Raw genomic sequence first — 20,722 nt, forward strand, 5'->3', positions numbered from 1 at the left:
TTCTAACACACATGATTTCTCATAATCGCCCCCCACCCCTTGCCTGTAAAGGCTTGTTATGCAGGGCAGAATTATTATGAGGACAATTAAGCTGTGTGTTGTGATGTTCTGTGAGTTCCTGAGAATAGAAACTCCTGTGACTAAACTCTCCATGAACAGAGCGAATCAGAGAATAATAACAAGTGCATTTATCACTCAGGCCAGCCGAATCACATTGGGGTTTCCATTTCACTTTAGTGAGAGAGCTATCGACCTTGAAGATACTCCCCCAGCAAATGTAGGCCATTTTTTGTTTTAAGCTCACACCTGTGCTATCTGCTCACCAAAGCCAACCACCCACTCCAGCTGTGCAGCTGCCTAAGGAGGGCACCTCAGGTGTCTCCCTGGTACTATGGGCTGGGATCAGGCAGAGATGGGCAGACACTTACTGACGGGGCCTCCTTTCAGATGCAGAGCTGGAAAACCAGGCATACGAAGTAGTGGAGGTGGATTTGGACCCAAGCATCTGACTTCTGATCCCATTGTTCTTAACCAGGGGTGGCAAAATATGGCCTACGACCCAAATCTGGGCAGCTGCCTGCTTGTAAACAAAGCTTTTTGGAACATCGCCATGCTTACTGGCTTGCATATCGTCCATGGCTGCTTTGTGTTACTCCAGCAGAGTTGAGTAGTTGTGAAAGAGACCTGTGGCCCATAAGCCTAAAATGTTTACCATATGGTCCTTTGGAGAAAAAGTTTGCTGAGCTCTGCTTAACCACTGGGTTTCATTCGAGAGAGTCCAATGGTAAATACTTGAGGCATAAAAAGAACACAAACAATGTCAGGGCCCTTGCCTCCAGAATCTTTCACTTGGAAAAGCAACGTGTAACTACATATATAAAAAGTTAATTAATAATACAAGAGTTGAATGATGATGTGAATCAGCAATCAACGACAGCCCAGGGCACTAACCTTACGAGCTGGTGTATATCAGCTGTTCATGTGCTGCACACCAAGCCCAACACTTTTCATGCATTAAAGACTTTGTTCCTCACTAAACCCCTCTGAGGTAGGTATCATTACCCACATTAAACAGATGAAGAGCCCCAGATCCAGAAAGCCTTTATTTTCCTCAAGGACACACAACTGGAAAGTACCGAAAGTAGACTCTGAACCCAGTAAGTGTGACTCCAGAACCCACGCTCTTCACCATTGATTGAGAGGGGCAGACGGTGAAAGCCTGAGGAGTTCAGTGAAGGGAGGGATTATTGCCAGCTGGGTGGGCTGCAAAGGCTTCAAAGCAGAGATGGGGTCTGAGCAACGCCAAGAAGGACAGAAGAGAGTCTGAGAAACCATCCTCCCCATGTGAGGGAAGACCACGCCGCACATTAGTCATGACCAGCTAGCCCTGGGGAAGGGACTTGGCCAGAGGACAGGGCTTTCCTAGGAGTAACCACTTCCGGACCCATTCAGAACATCCAGTAAGTGTTTACCAGCAGCCCTCGATCAGTTGCATCCAACCCCGTTACCACACGTCAGTGGGTGGGCCCTGAGCAGCTGCAAATGGTGCTGGCAGGAGGTACAGGCTGCAGGTGGCTTGGTGGTTGTCCCTGTGCCCCAGGGAGAGAGCCTGAGGCAGGTCAGTCTTAAAGCCTATGGGGAGACACGTGGTCAGGAGCGCCCTAATCACCCAGAGAGAGATTCAGACCTGGTCTCAGCATCCCACACCATAGCCCCCTCCTCTGATGACACCTCTTCCTGCAGTCGTATTCATGGTGGAGCTCAGCACAGAGAACCCTGGCAATGGCAGGCATCAAACCTAGGCGGCACCACTTACTAACGACAAGTCCTGAGACTAGTCTCTTAGAGCTTCGGTTTTCTCACCCTTAAAATGGAGTACTGATACGGAGTACCTCACGGGGTTGTCATAAGACTGAATGGGCTTTGTGATGGGACCCTATGTGGAAACACCGGGTGCACGCAGGCACGCGATAAACATCGTTAGAGATGGAAGTTAAAGGTAGATGGAAAGTTGGCAACAAGGGAAAGAATCTGAAATAAATGAAGACGGTTCTGCTTCAGGATGTGGTTCCTTTCTCCTGAATCAGCTGAGCAAGAAGGACTCCTTGTTGACGATGTGAACCTCACAGAGTGGCCTTCTCTCACAAAGGAGGGGGCCGTTTTCCAGCAGTAGAATAAAAGCTGTGCTGCTTCTAGTGAACACTGTCCTCTCACAACCTCCCACACCCACAGCCCAGAGCTCCCTGAGGTGCTGGGCGCTAGCAAGAAGAGAAAAGGAATCCTAGAGATTACCTTCTTTGCCATGGATATCCTTTTAATACATCTTCTTGTCCCTTTCCTGCCTCCTAATTCTCTCTCTCTCACACACACACACACACAATCTTCTTGCAACAGCAGAGAAAATCAAGGTCATCCGTAGTCCTGGTCTACATACCTGTGTTTGTAAACATGTCTCACTAGAGTCAAAATTTATTCTTAACTAAAACACACTCACAAGGCCTTTCCTTGCAGTCGGGGCCCTCATCCAGTCTCTCAAATGCTCATGGACTGCAGAAAGCTACAGAGCAATGGCCAATTCCTGGTGACTCTTGCCAAGAAGAACATGTTTGAAGCATTTCTTGACTCAGAACTGAACTGGAACAACCCTGCCTCACAGCCGGGGCCCCCGGCAGCTGTGACCTGGAAACACAAATTCGTCTGTTCTTCCTTCACCAGCCAAGGAGACCACACAGAAGGCAGAAGGTGTCAGCCACAGCTGCCACCCTAGCCCTTCCTCCTGTCAGGGTCCCTCTGCCATCCAGACCACTGCTATGTGGAGTCGAGATGGAGCTTGGGAAAGGAGGGTCTGGAGCAGGTAGAAGAACTGTCTCAAAATCCAGAACAAGCCCTGCCTCTTGAATTACCATTCAGATTCATTTCGAGATTGCAGAATGTGCTGGCGATGTTTTTCTAAAGGGCAACCCCGGTGCTCCTGAGATGGGAAGCACCCTCCCCTCTGACATGTTTATTCCATCTTCCGGAGGGAGGGAGGGGACCAAGTTGGCCCAGCAACCCCACAGTCTGCATCTACACCAGTCACTTCCGCAGGAGCTTGACAGTCAACCGGGCTGGAAACGAACACCTATGCCTTGAGCTAGAAGTGTCCTTCCCTTAGAGATACCTAATGGCAAAGACCCCGGTGCATTTAACATGTCTCTTTCCCTTCCTCATTGAGCCACATCATGGAGAATGACAATCGGTGTTCAAAACAAATAAATCGAGCCATCATAGAAACAACTCTTCCAGATAGTCTTAGGAGAGGTTGAGAAGTATCTTCTTGTATTTAGGTAAGAAATTAAAATGATGACTCAAATCATAATTTCAGCAAGGGACTTGTTACATGGTACTTGGGAAGTTTCACAATCTCTCTGTACCCCTGAGGTACTGTTTTCAAAAGGGTGTCTTAGTTTGGGTTCTTCCAGAAGCAGACCCTGAGACAAAGATTGCAATACAGGTACTTTATTTGGGAGATGTTCCCAGGAAGCATTGGTAGGTGTTATGGATTGAATTGTGCCCTGCAAGAGACTGTTGAAGTCCTAAGCCCCCTTCCCCCTACCCAGTACCTGTGAATGTGATCTTATTTGGAAATAACGTGTTGGCAGATGCTCAAGTTAAGATGAGGTCACTGGAGTGGGCTCTAATCCAATAGGACTGTGTCCTTATAAAAAGGGGATGTTTGGACACAAAGACAGACTGGGCCATGTGGAGATGGAGACAGAGATCAGGGTGATGCATCTACAAGTCAAGGAGTGCCAAAAATTGCCAGGAAACAGCCAGAAGCTAGGGGAGAGGCATGGAACAGATTCTCTCTCAGAAGGAACCAACCCCGCTAACACACTGACTTTGGACTTCTACCCTCCAGAACTGTGAGAGAATCAATATCTGCTTTTTAAGCCAACCAGTTTGCGGTACTTGGTTACAGCAGCCCTAGGAAATGGATATTGTAAATACGTGCGGGAGTCTGGCAGGAACAGGAAGGAAATCAATAAAGGGAGCCTTATTGGCTAGTTACCCCTGTTAACAACGGGGCTTCATCATGCTGGCAAATTCGAGGAAACAGCATGGAACAGGGAGTGCAGAGTTACCACACGTGATGGCAAAGCCTTGTGGGTGAGAATTCAGTCACTGGCTGAGGGCTGCCCCAGCAGGGCATTAATTCTCCTGTACTGGCAGCCTGTAGGTGCCCAGGGTGGAGCGGACTCCAGGGCCAGAGCTAGGCCTCGGGCAACGAGGTGCAGATGGCGACAGCTGGAAGGCAGGCCAGGTGCTGAGGGGGAGGCCAACGTGGTATGAACAGGCACCGCCCACTACAAAGGACGTGCTAAACTCTCCTCTGCTGTTGGGAGTTTCTGTTGCAGAATTTAATACATAGGTTATGTAAGAAGAGTAAAGTATCATTGGCCCCTCTTTTCATTGGAACAATCCTGCCAATCAGTGTCCCAAAATGTCCCCCCAATCATTTGCCTGTCCTGATTGTCATGGAGGTGTGAGTAGGGCATGAGAGCTGCTCAAAAGGGACGGAGCTTCTAAGCCCTTACCTGGGCATTTGCACTCATGCTGCTGTCATGCCTTTGATATATACTTCCCTTTCCTGGGGTGTCTTCCTCTCCTCTGCTTTGCATTAAGTCCTATCCATTCAAATCCTTTGACCCCAAAGTGCATTCCTTTACTCCTCCAGCCTAGCTTTCTGATAGCCCTCACATTTTGACCCACTCAATACAGTCCTCCACTGAGCTTTTCTCGATCTGTATTCTGTAGGCCATTTAATAGGGGTTCCCTGAAAAAATAAATGCCAAATGGGGTCAAATCAATTAGCACAGCACTGCATGCTATATCTCCCTCTCTTCCTCCTGGGGATGTGTAAGGCACATTTGCAGAGAGAAGGTTCTGACAAGTCCTGCAGTGAAACAACAACAAACAAAACCTTCCTTAAGTTCGCTCAGACTAGCGTTTCCAATACTTCTGTCCCCTCTTCTGTGGTACATCATTCCTATCTTGCAGAACACAGTTTGGGAAACAATCCCTTTGTTATAAACTTCAGTGAACAAGGCCTTTAGGAGTCAGCTCCTTTAGATGAGGAAGGTTGGCTCATGTGAGCAGCTGGTCCCAGGGAGGCAAGTCAGTACTGGGCCTGGAGTGGGTGTGGGCTACGTGTCTCAGTCTCAAGGGCCATGAGTGGAAGGTGCCCCCAGGCTCTCATCCCAGAACCATCCTGAGGGTGCGGAATGAGTTTCCGGGGATGGGCAGGGGACTACTAAGAGCCCTAGCTGGTGTTTCCTGATTTCCTGAGGTAAGACAGCCTGTTCCTAACACCAGATCTGCCCTTTTCCAACTTTTTGTGGCAAACAAACCTCAACTCCTCCCTCTAAGTTTATGACAAATGTAGGCTCTTATCCCGCACCCAGAGGGTATATGGTTCACAGTGGGGGCCAAGTTGACGGGGGTCAAAGTCCACCTCTGCTAGCTTTGTACCCCTGGGCCTCAGCTCCCCCCCTGCATAATGAGGACACCAATAAAAGTCCCACAGGATTAGCTGACCTAATGCATGTAAACAACACAGAAAACAAGATCCTCTCAACAAGTGTTAACTGTTACTGCAGCTCATATCACTTTACCAGACTATCTGGATACATCTATCAGCCCTCGAAACTGTGAGTTCTCCAAGCACAGCAGCTGGGATTTATCACGGTGCAGCACCCGACGTGTAATAGTGCTTCCTCAGAAAATACATTTAGGAGGAATGAAGGCACGGCTATGCTCTGCATTTTATTTCTACCTCTGATAATATTTCCGACAAGGAAATGTATCGTTAAAACATACCCTCTTCACTCATAGAAAGATTACCTGATCTTTCTCTCATTGGTTTTAGTCTTCTCTCTCCAGCTAGACTAACCTAACAGATGCCCTGTCATGACTAGAGGTGAGTTTGGCTGCCAGGGCATTGGATCAGCGGGTCACTGTCCTTGTGGTCACCATGGCCCCGGGGCAGTCACAGCCGAGATGTTTAAGATGCCGTTGAGTTATCTGCACAAAGAGGTAATTTATCTGCCTCTCTTAGTCACGAATGGGGTGCCAGGCAGAGAGGTGAGACACCCAGGTAGAGTCGCATCACAGAAAGCTCTTAAAAGGAAATTCTTCCAAGTCCAAGGGGTCAATCCTGCTCACCCCAGGGAGGTCGTCCATTGGTGAACAACTGACAGGAAAATCTGGGCACATCCCTCCTTAAGAAAATTAAACGTGTCTGTCTATGCTACGATAATCCAGCAAGTGAACATTCACACTCATGAAAATAGCTAAATTAGAAAACGAACCCTTGCATTACTAAATGATTCGATAACACTCTCCTAAGTATATTTTAAGTGTTGTTATAATATTCTCTTCCACAAAACTTTCCAAGGGCCTCGTCTAGCAGGGGAAGGTCCCCTTGTATGTGGCTGACATTTTCTTTTTTAAAAAGCAGCTTTGTTGAGGTATAATTTACATACATAAGGCATTTTCTGAACCTATATGTACTAATAATATATGGAATTTGGGTCACATGTTCATTCATTAAACTTTTATTTTATACCAATAAAAAAGCACTCTGGCTCTATGTGTGTGTGTGTGTGTGTGTGTGTGTGTGTGTATGTGTGTATTTAGCTTTCTTTTTGCCTGTCCACTGTCTGCCTTGCTCCTGACAGGATTCTGGGAGGAGTGCTGACTTTATCTTCTCCCAGAGGCTGCAGGAGAGTAGGTCTTGCAAAGCAAGGCCCTCAGACAGCCTGCTGTCTTGTAGGTGGGCAGGTCAGGGCCTGTGACATTAATGGGCAAAGAACTTAAAAACAATGGGAACTTGATCAAATGAGGCTCCCCAGCAGTATCAACTGTCCCCATCCGGGGTTTCCTCACGGTAGGGATGACCCAGTGCTTTTTTGCACCTCCTGAAATAGTTGAAGGCTGTCCCCCTGCTCGTGGAAGTGGCCAGTCTGCCACCGTCAGGGCCTCATGGCTAGGATGAACTAACATGGTCCAGCCAGCCGCAGCCCTCTTGCAGTTGCCATTCCAATGTGAGGCCTCGTTGCACACACCTGAGACCCAAGTGCCCAGCTCAGGAAACACCACTCCTTTACAACAGGGCAGCCTGGCGGCCCAGAGGAACGATAGCTGGGGCGAGAATCAAAAATCCTGGGTTCAGGAGCTGACTCTGCTACATGACATTTGGCTGATTTATTGATCTCTTGGACCACCATTTCTTCCCTGGTAAAATCCAGAAGTAGAACTTGAAGGTATCTATCCTCTCCAGCTCATATATTCCGTGATTCTGTCATACCAGAGCAAGGTCACAGAAAATCTTTGGGTCACAGAAAATCTTTCCCGAGAGGCTCCGTCTACTGTTCTTGTCACTGAAAGTACAACTCACTGACAGCATCCCCCATGCCCACCTCAGCTAATCACGATATTATCACAGGCCCCTTCTGATCACGAAGTAGTTACACTACATGAGAGGTGCATTCCTGATGATTCTGCAAAATTCAAGTTAATTTCTCACAGGAATAAATACAAAATCGGAGTCACATTATTGTAAATAGTGCACATAAATTGAGACCTTATTAAGTTTTTGTATTGCATTATTTTGAACTTGCATAATTCAAAATCCCATTAAATGTGATTCGTGCATTCCCTCGGAAAGGATTTTTTAAAAACCTTCGAGGGAAAAGGAATGAAGGTGATGGGAGAGAAAGATAACGTCATAGGGTCAAACTTGGAGGAAGACCATGGGTTTGAAGGAACTCTACGCGGAAAGCATCCAGGACGATAGAGAGGACTCCCTAGAGAGGACACAGTGGCACAACACCTGCTTCCCTGGGTGATCACTCTGCACTGAATCTGAGATGATTAGCCAATTTTGAGGTTAGATTTCTTTCTTTTTTAAGTTGAAATTACTCCAGGCTTGAATGCTGCTGCAAAATATTCACCCCCCCAAATTTTAAAATCCCGTAGCAGCCAAATCCTCTGTTAATCCCTTGGCACGGAGGAGCCATTTTGTGCTCTTCAAAATGGCTGACAGGAATTTTCTGAGGAAGCTACGGCCTGAAACCAAACCAGCAATTAGATCGGCTCTGAGTCTGAGGCTTTATGTTTAGAGCCACAGCTAGAAACAAACAGATGTGTTTTTTTCCAAACTAAAGAAATCAAGAAATTGTCATGAATATCAAAAATTGCTCTCCAAACCTTCCCTTTCACATCCTCCCCACTGGCCATTTTGGGTTGCAAGAGTTTGTGATTATAACTTGATTCACAATCCGTTTTTGGTTTCCAAGTACCTCCCTCTCCAAGATGAAATTACAAAGCTTTGAAAATTAGAGGCACCCTTCCCCTCACCCCAGAGCGCTATTCCTGACGAGATACTCTGTTGAAATGGAAGGAATTTGCTTTATAGCAGCCTCCCTTGTGGAATTATGGATGGAAACATTTAACAATACAGAATTTGCAATGGGTAGGTGAGAGCTGGCCAAGTTTTTAAAGGGGATTTCACAGGCCAGGTCAGCAGGGAGATGGATGGGTGAGCTGCGGTGGATACAATTATTTGACTTTCTGAGCTGTTCTTTTGAAGCCTCTACACTTAATAGAAAGAAAAAGAATAAGCCTCTTTGGCAACCTTTTGTAGCTCAATCTTTATTGTTCCCACCGAAATCCAAAGAAAACAGACAAGATTCATTTTGTCCAGAAAGCATTTGTGTATTTTATATAGGTCTGGGTTTTGAAGCATTGATAGTGAAGTGGGAGAAAAGACAAAGATTTCTCTCTAATCTGAAGAAATCAAAGGGGGAAATTTCTGAAGCTCTCTAGCCTAGCTCAAAATAGTCTTGGTTGGTATCTCCTGATATACGCCTCCTTTGCTACTAAACTCAGCATGGAAATTAGCACAGGCTCACAAAATGATGAAAATTAGACCAGACCATAAAGAAGCAAGCCTGTAGGGAAATTAAGACTTTTTCATAAAACCTGAGAACATGACCTACAGAACTAGGGAAGCTTTCTTTTACCTGTGGGCTCTCAATCACTCAACATCCATCTCCAAGACACGGGCCTCGTCAATGGACTGGTTGGGCCAAGCATCTACAGAATTGTTTGTTTTCCTTGGGGCACAAGAGAAGTGCTTGGTAAATATTTACTCATTGATAAGTCAAGTGGTTTACCAGATGATTTGTTTTATTTTGTTTTTAAGTTAAAAATTCCTGGGCTTCCCTGGTGGCGCAGTGGTTGAGAATCTGCCTGCTAATGCAGGGGACACGGGTTCGAGCCCTGGTCTGGGAAGATCCCACATGCCACGGAGCAGCTGGGCCCGTGAGCCACAACTACTGAGCCTGCGCGTCTGGAGCCTGTGCCCCGCAACAAGAGAGGCCACGATAGTGAGAGGCCCGCGCACCGCGATGAAGAGCGGTCCCCGCACCGCGATGAAGAGTGGCCCCCACTTGCCGTAACCAGAGAAAGCCCTCGCATGAACCGAAGACCCAACACAGCCAAAAAAAAAAAAAAAAAAAAAAAAATTCCTTAATTTTTATTCCTGGTTACCAATATCACAATTTACAAGACAATATACCTGATGTAAGGAAATGAAAAAGACAAATCTACAAGACGTAAAAGACCTCAGGAATGTACATCTAATTGACACTACATTGCAGTAACCAATAGCTACACTTTTTTGCAAACTGTGGTTATGACAGTCCTGAACAAGAAGTTTTCCTGTTTAAGCTGCAATAACTTTTCTGACTACGGATCCTTGTTCCTTCTGTAGCACATTTTTACAGTTCCTCTAATGCATTTAGGATGACTGCCTCACAGCAACCTGCAGCTTTCCTGACGACTCCTCACTCTCTCCTGCTAAGAACTTCAACCCTTTTCTGCTGAGTTTTTAGAACCTTCTGATACCATATCCACCCCTCCACTACCAGATTCATAACCACCAACACAGGGACTGCTCAAGCTTCTTCCACCAAAACTGCCCCCCTTCATGGGCCCATAATTTGATTACTGTTGTTCACTATAATTTCCAAAATCATTGTAGTATCCTCCACTACCATAGTTACCACCGCCAAAATGTCCTCCTTCATTATAATCGTCATATCCTCTGCCACCGCTAGCATTTCTACCACCTTGGTTTGCATATCCTGGTCCACCACCACGTTAGCTTCCTCTAAGGCTATAACCAGGACCATCACAATAGTTGCCACCGTCACCTCCCGATCCACTATAACCACCGTCATCCCGCTGCCACCACATCCACAACCACAGGCTCCTCTTCAACCAACGTGTCCTGCATGACCCATAAAGTTGCCACATCTACCTCCACCTCTCTGCAATCCCACAGACTGCATTTCTTGCTTAGAAAAGGTCTTTTTCACTTCACAGTTATGCCCATTGAGAGTGTGGTGTTTCTGAACAACAGCTTTATCAACTGTATCATGATCACCAAAAATCACAAAAGCAGATTTTCTCTTTTTTCCACTCTGCCTGTCTTCCATAATGTCTATGATTTCAATCTTGCTATACTTTTCAAAGTAGTCTTTCGAATTATATTCTTCTGTGTCTTCTTTAATGCCACCAAGAACAATTTTCTTCACTGTTAGATGGACTCTACAGAAGCCTCTCTAGAAAGAGCTCTCTTTGGCTTCACCACACACACATCAGCCTTGTGTGTGGTCAGGCACACATTGCCGCATCCACCTCGTGTGACTACAAGAGTAAGTCACAAAACCAAAGGCCCTGGGATGTTTGGCTTGGGAGTCTCTCATCACCACACAGTCTGTGAGTGTGCCCCACTTCTCAAAATGTTCAACACTCAGACCACCAAAGAACAGTTTTCTCAGTTGTTCTGGTTCCTTTGGATCATGGCCATGGTGCAAAGATATGTATAATTCTAAGTACTTTAGCAAGAACGGCAGATCAAGAAGAATTTTAAAGCAGCAAACTTTTTTTTTTAATTCATATTTTCAACTGGCTGTTGCAAAGAAAAGACAGGACACAGAATTAAATTCTCGTCGCCTTAGAAAGGTCTGTAAGGCCTAAAAATGCACCGTTTGCACCATTTTCTGCCAGGCCCCTCCTCCCTTTTCCTTCCAATTCCATGCTCTCTTTCCCAACGGAGGAGCAAGGCGGCCCTTGAGGGCAAATGTGCCACTCAGATGGTTTGAATAACCAGATATTAAAAATAACTATCAGTCTGGCGATACCAACTCTCGACAGCCAAAATAGGGCACCACAAGCCACCTTATTGAATTGTTTATCTATTCTGAGGGCAGGAAGAAAGAAAAGCATCAAATGTATTTTGACTCTTTTAGTCAAAACTCAGAGGATGGCCACTGTGGGAGGAACTGGTGAGAATTTGGGGAGCTGGTGATATTTTCTGCTGACAGGTACGTGTTCCTGAAACTCTGTGTGCTGGGCCTCCACTCTGAGAAGGGCTCACCATAGGGAACTATTTGTGTTGGGTTTTTAACCTTGAGTTATGAGAACAACAATTTTCCACCTTCCTTTGTCACCTCAACGCTGGTAACAATGTCAACAGTGGGTCTGGGAGATCCCCAGGTGTCTGAACTTCGTTATAAGGGGGAAGACAGGGTTTCCACAGGTCGGGGTGGGAGTAGGGTAGGCATTCTAAGTAGAGGGAACTGGGAGGAAGGCGGAAAGAAAGAAAGACAGCAGGCTTACTTGGGAGATGGCAGAGTTCTGAGGGCAGTTGGGAGACCTGAGACGTCTCTGCATCTATGAAGAAGCTGCTCCCACCTCTCCATGATCCTAGAGATTCTAGCTTGGACAGAAGTTTTCTTGACTCCCTTCTGCACAGAATGCCTGGAATGGGCTCAGTGACATCTCAGCTTTGCCATTCTCCTGCCTAGCTCGCCAGTTCTAAGCTCAAACAATGTTTGCCCTTCCTTCTACAGAGCTGTCCTGCTGCCACCAACCTCCTCTTAAATGCACACATTATACACAGAAAGCCACTCACTGGTGCACACAGAAAGACTTACCTGCAGACGCAAGACACGTCCATCTGCATACAGACAGGCGCACGCACAATGCACCCACACGCTGGGACACACTGGAACACGTGCACAAACACGCAGCCTCACACACACCTTCACATGCACACTGGGGCACAGACATCTGTACCCCCAGCAGAGCACACAGGTAAACACACACCAGCACATGTGCGTGCCACACCTGCGCCGAGCTATAACCCGCAGGACGGGGCCTGGACACAGGCTGGTCCCACGCTGCAGCCCCCGTTCAGCGGCCTTCTCCCGGGAGCAAGCTGCTCTGGCCAGTCTGCCTCCCACAGCCGCAAATCAAAAGCCACCCGCCCCACCCCCAGGCTGTCTCTTCTACTCTGCCTGTAATACCTGATCCCTCCAAGTCTCCACTGCCACTCCCAGCCTGCATGAGGAAAAGGCAGTCCTAACTCAGGGCCGACATTCACATGATGGCTTCGAGCCAGTACAACATCTCATGCTGGGGACCTGGTGAAATGAAGGAACACACAGCTGACTTTCTAGTATCTACAGCGACAGAGAGAAGTGGTGACTTGTTTAATCCTAAATAGTGGTGTTGGTTTGTGTTCTGAGCCATCTTCCCCAACTCCAGGGTTTGGCAAAGGCAATGCACCTATAACCCAGCAGCCCTGAAAATAGCTGGAGAACCTCTCAGAGACTTCTCCTTTCCCAGCCCTCCTCCCAGTCAGCTTGGGGAGTGGCCCCACTAAGAGCCACCGATATTCACAATCTGGCAATTTAATGCTTCTGCTCTGAGCATCAGATTTCTTATCTTGGTTTGCTTTGCTCCAGTCAACAGCAAAAGGGTTTGCACTCCCTGAGCTCAGCCCAGGCAGATGCAAGTGGACTCAAGGTTAAAATCTGACATAAGAAGTTAAGAACTGAGGGCTTCCCTGGTGGCGCAGTGGTTAAGAATCTGCCTGCCAATGCAGGGGACACGGGTTCGAACCCTGGTCCGGGAAGATCCCACACGCCACGAAGCAACTAAGCCCGTATGTCACAACTACTGAGCCTGTGCTCTAGAGCCCGTGAGCCACAACTACTGAGCCCGTGTGCCACAACTACTGAAGCCCGCACGCCTAGAGCCTGTGCTCCGCAACAAGAGAACACAACGAAGAGTAGCCCCTGTTCGCCACAACTAGAGAAAGCCCGCGTGCAGCAACGAAGACCCAACACAACCAAAAATAAATAAATAAATAAATAAAATTTAGAAAAAGAAATTAAGAATTGATTATAGATATTTGTCATTTAAAGGTAATTCTCCCACTCCTTGAGGATTTATATAAAAAAACAAATCTCAACCCAGCATCTGTGTGTAATAGTGTGCTATTCTTTTAGAAAACCTCACCCCACAAAACCTTACACACTGCATGAAGATACATTCTTACCAAACAGATTTGTTAATGGCTACTATTTAAGATCAAGTCTTCTCAAATACGATTTAATTTACACTTTGATTTACACATTTGAGTTCCACCTATGCATAACGTGGTCGGCGGGGGAGAGGACAGGGGGGCGGTACCTGCACACACAGAAAGGGGTGTGTGCAAAGTGAGGCCGGTCCCTCTCAAGAAAAGCTCCAAAATAGGTATATTTATTAACAGCAAAACAGAAAATATGGATTTTACCAGTTGGGGAGAACATGATTTCAGAACTATAATAATAGGCCAGAGAAAAATGCAATTCTATATTAACAACCAAATACTTCACACTCAGCAGAAAAACGTATATTTAAATGAGAATATTCAGCATCAAAACAATTATTTCTTCAGAAATTGAGAGGAAAATTATAATACGTGCTTACTAAGGGGAATACCTTCAAAAATCTGCTTCAGAATTCAGTCATCTGATGTATAATACTGCAAATTGACAGCAGGCCTGGTAGACAGGCTGCATGGAACATTCGAGAGCACATACCTTGAACAAGGGATCAGAGAAACCGTGTTTGGAGCCTGGTTCTACTCTTAGGCGAGTCACCAAAACTCTGAACCTCATTTTCTTTGTTTATAAAAAGAGAATCTTAAAATCAATACTTTTTCTGCTACTTGCCATTGGATGGTTATGAATGAAGGCGCTGGAAAGCATTTTGTAAATATAAAGGGACGACTGCACTAACGGAACAGTGGTCTGGACCAGCGAGGATCCTGCCTGTCCTTGTTTGAATGCTTTCTATTTATTTTTTTCCCCTTGGGCCTGCAGATTAGTTGCTGAGTAGCACAAATCATAACAGGCAAGCAAAGCGGACGGTGGAAGCTCCTAACATTTCCACCACTGCAGTTTGGCTGCTTCAGACCTCACTTTGCTTTCTCTTCAAGTCATTGCTCACCAACAAAGTCCTTGTGTGGCCATAAATCTGCATCCGACGCACAAGCATAAGGCACAAGGCAGAAAATGCTGGAATCTGTCCTTGGATTTTTCACAGCAGAGGCTCCCACTGGAGAGTTAAAAATATTGTGATAAGGGGGAAGTCCGGATTTTTTTTTAAAGTTTTAAGTTTATTGTTTATTTGGAGCTTCAGGGAAGAACGAAGTTTAGGTTCCTAATTCTATGAGCCAATACCAGTGGGGTGGGAGGCTAGGTGACTTAAATGTTCTTAAAAACTTGGTAATTACAAGACCATACGCAATTCATTTCACAGATGCGAAAACTAAAGAGATTCCTGCCCAAGTTTACTGCAATTTAGTGACAAGGAAAGACAAAGAAAGCATGTTAGTACCAGGGTTTCTACTTTCTTCCACTGGGAAAATGATATCCTTTATTTCGTAGGTTGGGAAACTGAGGCACACATGATAATGACTACTGCTTTTCGAGCACCTCTTGTGTGTAGGCACTTCCGAGCAGTATCTCCACTCCACGGTGCTCTGCGTGAGGTAGACATGGTTACCGCCATCTCACAGAGGAAGAACGGGGCTCCGAAGGTAGGCAATCGGCCACAGATCAGGACTTGGATCCAGATCTTTCTGGTTCCACGGTCTCCTCTCTCCCTCCACCCTATTGCCTGCTCCAGAAAAGGCAAGAAACACTTGCAGATGGTCAGAGAGCTAGGGAAAAAACTCTCTTTCCTTGACAGAAAAACTGTTTAGACTTCAACAGAAGTCTAAAGTACCCTGTGAAATGTTCCTTTACTTTAACCTATTCCTTTAATTGTCAGCCCTGGAGAAATTAGCCCAAGGAAGTAATTCAAAAGAAAATGTAAAAGCTACAGATGTAAAGATTTTCTTGCAGCATTAGCTATAATAACAAAAATTAGAGACAGTCCAAATGTCCAACAATAATGAAATAGTAAAGAAAATAGTATGCATAAACTATGGACATTTACATAGCGATTAAAAACAATCATGAAGGCTAAGTATCAAAAAAGATGCTCAGAATAAAATATTAAGGAAAAAAAGCACTTGAAATTGTTTTTGTAATAACAACTATATAAAGATATTTAAACACTTATAAAAATACTGGAATGGAATATTTTTTAAATTTATAACTTCCTCTGATTTTATGATATTTTTGGTAAAATACCTCAAATTAAGAGAGAGAAAAAAAATGATAGCTAGTTGGGATATTTACTTAGTAATTTAGACCAATTTGGACTATAATGATTAGATATCCTGCTTTTTTTTTCTTTCTATATTTTGAAGCAGTTGGGCAATTGAATAATGCGATTTATGCTATAATCCACAAACTCTTATTTTTCTCCTTGGTGCCTTTCATTAGTTTATTAATTCATTAGTTAATCTCCAACGGTGGTAGCCTTCTTTATTTTCTGCTTTTCCCTAGTGTTAAAGCCAAGTCAGAAAAATGAGCATCTTTCTTTGTCTAATTTTCAAGATATAGTGTTAGTTGAATCATATGAAATTATCATTTTTGTAGGTCCCAAATAAATGAATATAGGAAATTCCATACAGTCCAACCAGAAAATTTTAACAACGGTAGGATTTTGTCTGAAACTGTCCTTGTAAATCATTTTGAATCCGTCTGTTTACTCAAACTGCCCTGTCCCCTCCACCAGCTTAGTTTCCGTGTTTTTTTAAAGTACTTTGTTTAATGCTAAGTTCTCTAGAAGAAAGGTCCAAATAATGCCACTCCAATATACGACCCCCCCTCCATAAACCATTAAAGTGAATTTAATCACATGGAAAGGTCTAGATTTCCTTCATTCACCCACCTTTCAATTCACTCAACAAATATTTACTGCACGTGATCTCTGCTCCAGGCACTATGCTAAGTGCTGGGACACATCCCTGAGCAAGACTGAAGCGTCTTTTCCCTCAGAAAACATAGACAGTGTTTGAGGCTGGAAGGAATGGCTATGTATGTGCAGTGACTAAACTGACTGTTTTGTTTCAATTAACAGATCAAATGACTAGTTTGATTATTTTTTAACCAAATGGACTTTATGTTTGCTCAAATTGATTAAATCTACCATCACTTTAATGTTGATAAGAACTAGCCCTAGCCCAAGCAGAGAAGAAATTTATTTTGAACTATCGTTGCTATTTATTTAATCAGTTAGCTGACCCATAGGTAAATAAGGTTCAGGAGAAAAAGGATTACAGAGTATGTGTTTGGACAACTCTAAAGCAAGACAGTTCCCTAACGGTGCCTGAATCCTTCAAAATAAAACAAGACACAGTGCCCAGGGATTCTTGAAAGTAAAAGTGTATATCCAGTAAAAAATTAAATCTAATTTTTTAAAGACAAAGGCAAAAATAAAAAGAATTTTAAAATAAATTCAGCAGTGGCCATTCACCTAAACAAGAGTTTCCCAGCACCGTTTCTGGGGGATGTTTTGCAGCAGCAGATGTGTAAACAGGCCAGCAAATCTGAGAACCGCCAAGGTAGAAAATGAAGTAGATCATCTGGATGAGCAGAGCCAGATGACCAGAGGTCAAAATAAACCATTGGTGAAAATGCCATCGATGAAAAACTTTTCCTGGCATCACGCAAAAGCTTCCCTCAAGCCCAGTTCCAAGCAGTTTAAGCGAAGGTCTGGTTTCGAGGAGTGTTCATTTAAATACCCTGGTCACTGTGCATCCACACCAGACATTTGGCTGCAAATGCTGGATGGCCACCTTGACCAGTGATGACCAGGGCGACTGTGTTCTAATTTGCTCCCCCTAACTACTTATATGCATTGTGAGTCATGTTTTCACTCTGGTGGAATATCGCTTACAGAATAAGTGTCTCAGAAAAATAGAAATGGTAGCTGTAATGCTCATCCTATGACCCAGCAAAGTTTTGATGCTTGCTCACAATTGGGCCCACCACTGGGAGGGATCACTGCTATGTTCCTGAGCCGTTACAGGTATGCTCAGAAACCAAAGGAAGGACGAGCTGCATTTCAACAGATGGAGAAAATGCCCAGTGCTGCTTTACCACACAATCAAGAGCAAATTAAGACTCCTAACCATGGGTTTCCATTTCCTGTCCCTGGATAATGAGAACAAGAAAACAGGCCAGGATGTAATAATAGTAAGAATTAATACAACTTTCACGTATTGACTGTTTAGGACATATCAGGCACGTAACATTTACTTCTCATTTTCACAGCTCTGCAATGAAGGTTATTCTTACTTTAGAGGTGAGAAAACGGAGGCCCAGAGAGGTTAAGTAACTTGCCTAAGGTTGCACAGCTGGGAAATTGGCAGCACTGTGACTGGCCTGACTCTTCCCACCACACCTAGGAGCATGCATTTCCTGAGACTTTGTGTCAAAGCTGCATTTCCTTACAAATGACCTCTGTGAGGCAGGGAGTTAGAGGCACTGAGCAGTTGAGGGCTCTGCAGGCAGAAGTCTGCCCATGCCATTAGACACGCCATCTTAATCTCTTCCAGCCTCGGCTGACCGAATTGGCAGACTCACCCAGGGAGACCTCCTCAGGTAGACAGACTGGGTCGTTATTTGCCGTGATCTTAATGATCTGGGCATTTGCAAGAAAATGCAAATGGAAAAGTCTTAGCAACAAGAAGATGCTTTAAAAGGGTTCAGGGATGAGTAGCTTAACTGAGCAAGAAAAGAGGGAAGACCTCAACTCGAATTCCGTCAGTCAGCAGCCTTTCCTCCAAAGGAAATCATAGAGTGTGTCTTCTCAGCCAACACGGGTACCATTTGTAGTCCTCGGTGTTAAAGGCCTCTCTAAGCCTCCCCAGCCTTCCCTCAACAGGGCTAGGACACTTTGGAAAACTTTTATCCAGGAACCTTACCTAAAAATAGCTGAAATTTCAATCTCCACACCGGCAAAGCAAGTGGCATTGAAAGATGAATCTAAGGCTTTTCTTTCTGTCCACACCTTGTGGAAATGCGGCATGGCCCCCATCTTGTCTTCTGGGTGGGGTTTTGTTTACCACTCCTGGCAGCCACCGGCACCCAAGCAGCTTTTATTTTCTCTTCTAATTCCATTGCCCCAGCCTTGGCCCCAAGACCCAACACAAATAGAGCCCTGAGGAAACTTCACATGGTAGAATTATCTACCAAGTGCCGTCCCCCAAAACGGAAGCCCAGGGTCTGAATCTACCGCTGTCAGCGGTTCCCCCTGAAGTCATGGAATTCGCAGGCCATTTTGGCGTCTTGGGTCCTCTTGGGCCCTGCACACGAGGATGGGCTGCTCTGGGCTCGCCCTGGTGTTCCTACCTGTGGCACCGCGTGACTCACACCCAAGACGGCTTTTCTGAGAAGAGAGCTGTGATCTTACAGAAAACCCCGCGATTACTTAGCCCTCGAAACCCCCGAGGTGCTAGGCGGCAGCTGTGTCATGTTCCCTGGCAGGAACAAAAGTGCCAATGGCCTTCCCTGCCCTCCCACCCTCGTCGCCAAACTCCCTCCCACACCGCGGTGAGCTGTAAAGTGGAGGAAGGACATTGGTTTGTGACCACTCTCCTGGCTTCTTTAGATTCAAATACAGCTTGTCCCATGTTTTGTAAAAAATGCCAGCACGCCAATGCCCAGAGGCAGCCCATTTTGTCTTCTTTTCACTTCTTCTTATTATCTGAGCTAGAAAACACGGTAAGGGTAAAAGGATTCAGGAAAAGCCGGACTCTAAGGACTGGAATGAAGCGAGGGGTAGGCTCTCTTGCTGGTTGGTTGTTCCTCGTGGTGACCGCTTAACAAGTCACATCCTCTCATCTGTCCCCTACGTTCCGTCAGCATCTCTGGCTTTTTGGCCTCAGACAGAGAGCTGCCTGAAGCAAGAGGCGGTGGGTTAGTCACTGAGCCTGGATGGGTGTGTCATCAGGCAGCCCTTGGCTGTGGGGTACAGAAGCAGCCAAGTCAGAGCTAAGCCTGGACACAGACCCTGAAGAAGGCCACTTCCCTCCTTCATTAACCCAGTCAGCCCCTGGCCCATCAAGGTGTTTCAGGTTCAGCCAGGGCCACAGCCATGACCCTCTCTAACCAACAACAAATGCAATGTTCTTTGTTGGAGAAGGAAGAAGGAAAGGGGCTGAGTGACGGAGCCAGCAAGGGGGTGAAAGAAGAATACATAAAGACTAGAAAAGTGTCTCGGCACGAAACATGGCCTGGCTGACATTTTCTGGTCCCTCCCGGCTTCTGTTAAATACCCCCTCTCCTCTTGTCCACACGGGGCCTGCCTCAGTTTCTCCTCATCCTTTCCCCACCACAGACTTTTCTCTATCCTTTTATCACTGGAAAAAATCCATACTTTGCCCAGGTGTGTTTTCAAGCAGCTGGCTCTGAGCTGATGCCCAGCTTGGCCTTAATGAGGCAGATGCCTGCATCAAGCTGGACCCCTCCCCACTCAGCTGCTCATTGATTTGAGGACAGGATTTAAAGGAGACACTGCCGCCTCACCAGCCCTCTGCTATCTCCCTCCACCCCCGACACACATGCACAAAGGGTTCCGAAAAGTTCCTTGCCATCGATACATCTGATACCTCCGACCTTACCTGTAATTGGGAAGTGTGCCTGCAGGGTGGCCACCGTAACAAGTGCCATCCGTTTCATCGTGTCCTTCCCCAGGATGGTGCCTGGGGGCAGAGGCCGAGGCAGCCGTGACTGGACGAAGACGAGAAAAGCAGTCTCTTCGGCTGCAGCCTCCTCAGGAAGTGGAGGACGATGGGGCCTTTGAGAAGACACCTGCCAGCAGGGCCAGGAAACTCACACTCCTCCTTTCGGTTCACAGGCAGGAAGCTCTGGAGGTTTGAGGGTTTGGGGTGGGGGGATGTATGTGCACACACGTAGGCGTGTGTGTGTCTGTCTGAATTTTTGCTTTTTTTCTCACTTAACCGTTGTTTTATTTTCCTTTTTTCCTAATTTTTGTCTAATTTTTATCTAACTCCTATCTTGATTGGTGAAGTCAGTCCCTAGGCAACTACAAGTTCCCAGTGCATGTAAGAACATTCGCCGCTTTCCTAGATTCGTGTATTTTATGGAGGTTGGTAAGATGACAGAGCTCTGGATTCAGAGTCAGGCGAAATGTAGAGACAGAATACTTGGGCCATAGTGCCATCTCTGCTACCTACCTGCTGTGCAGCCTTGAGTAAGTCACTCAACATCTCTAGACCTCAGCGTCCTTACCTATAAAGCAAATTGCTGGAGTAGATCTGAGGTTGTAGATCTGAACTTGGCCTGAATTTGGACCATAGAAAATAGTATAGCTCACATAATACTTCAAACACTTTTGTTAGTTGTCAGCATCTAAA

At 45.7% G+C, this 20,722-nt stretch overlaps 1 protein-coding gene across 1 annotated transcript in view; it reads right to left on the reverse strand.

Annotated features, from left to right (window-relative positions):
• CD247 (CD247 molecule) overlaps positions 1-20,039 on the reverse strand; it is a 77,821-nt gene extending 57,782 nt beyond the window's left edge. Inside the window, exon 1 of the mRNA XM_028164052.2 lies at positions 19,967-20,039. Within this exon, the coding sequence (XP_028019853.2) occupies positions 19,967-20,024 (58 nt within the window). The 5' untranslated portion in view covers positions 20,025-20,039. The remainder of the gene's footprint in view (positions 1-19,966) is intronic.
• Positions 20,040-20,722: the final 683 nt, after the last annotated feature.

This window comes from Balaenoptera acutorostrata, chromosome 1 (genome assembly GCF_949987535.1).
Source record: "Balaenoptera acutorostrata chromosome 1, mBalAcu1.1, whole genome shotgun sequence".
In the NCBI taxonomy this organism is placed as follows: Eukaryota; Metazoa; Chordata; class Mammalia; order Artiodactyla; family Balaenopteridae; genus Balaenoptera; species Balaenoptera acutorostrata.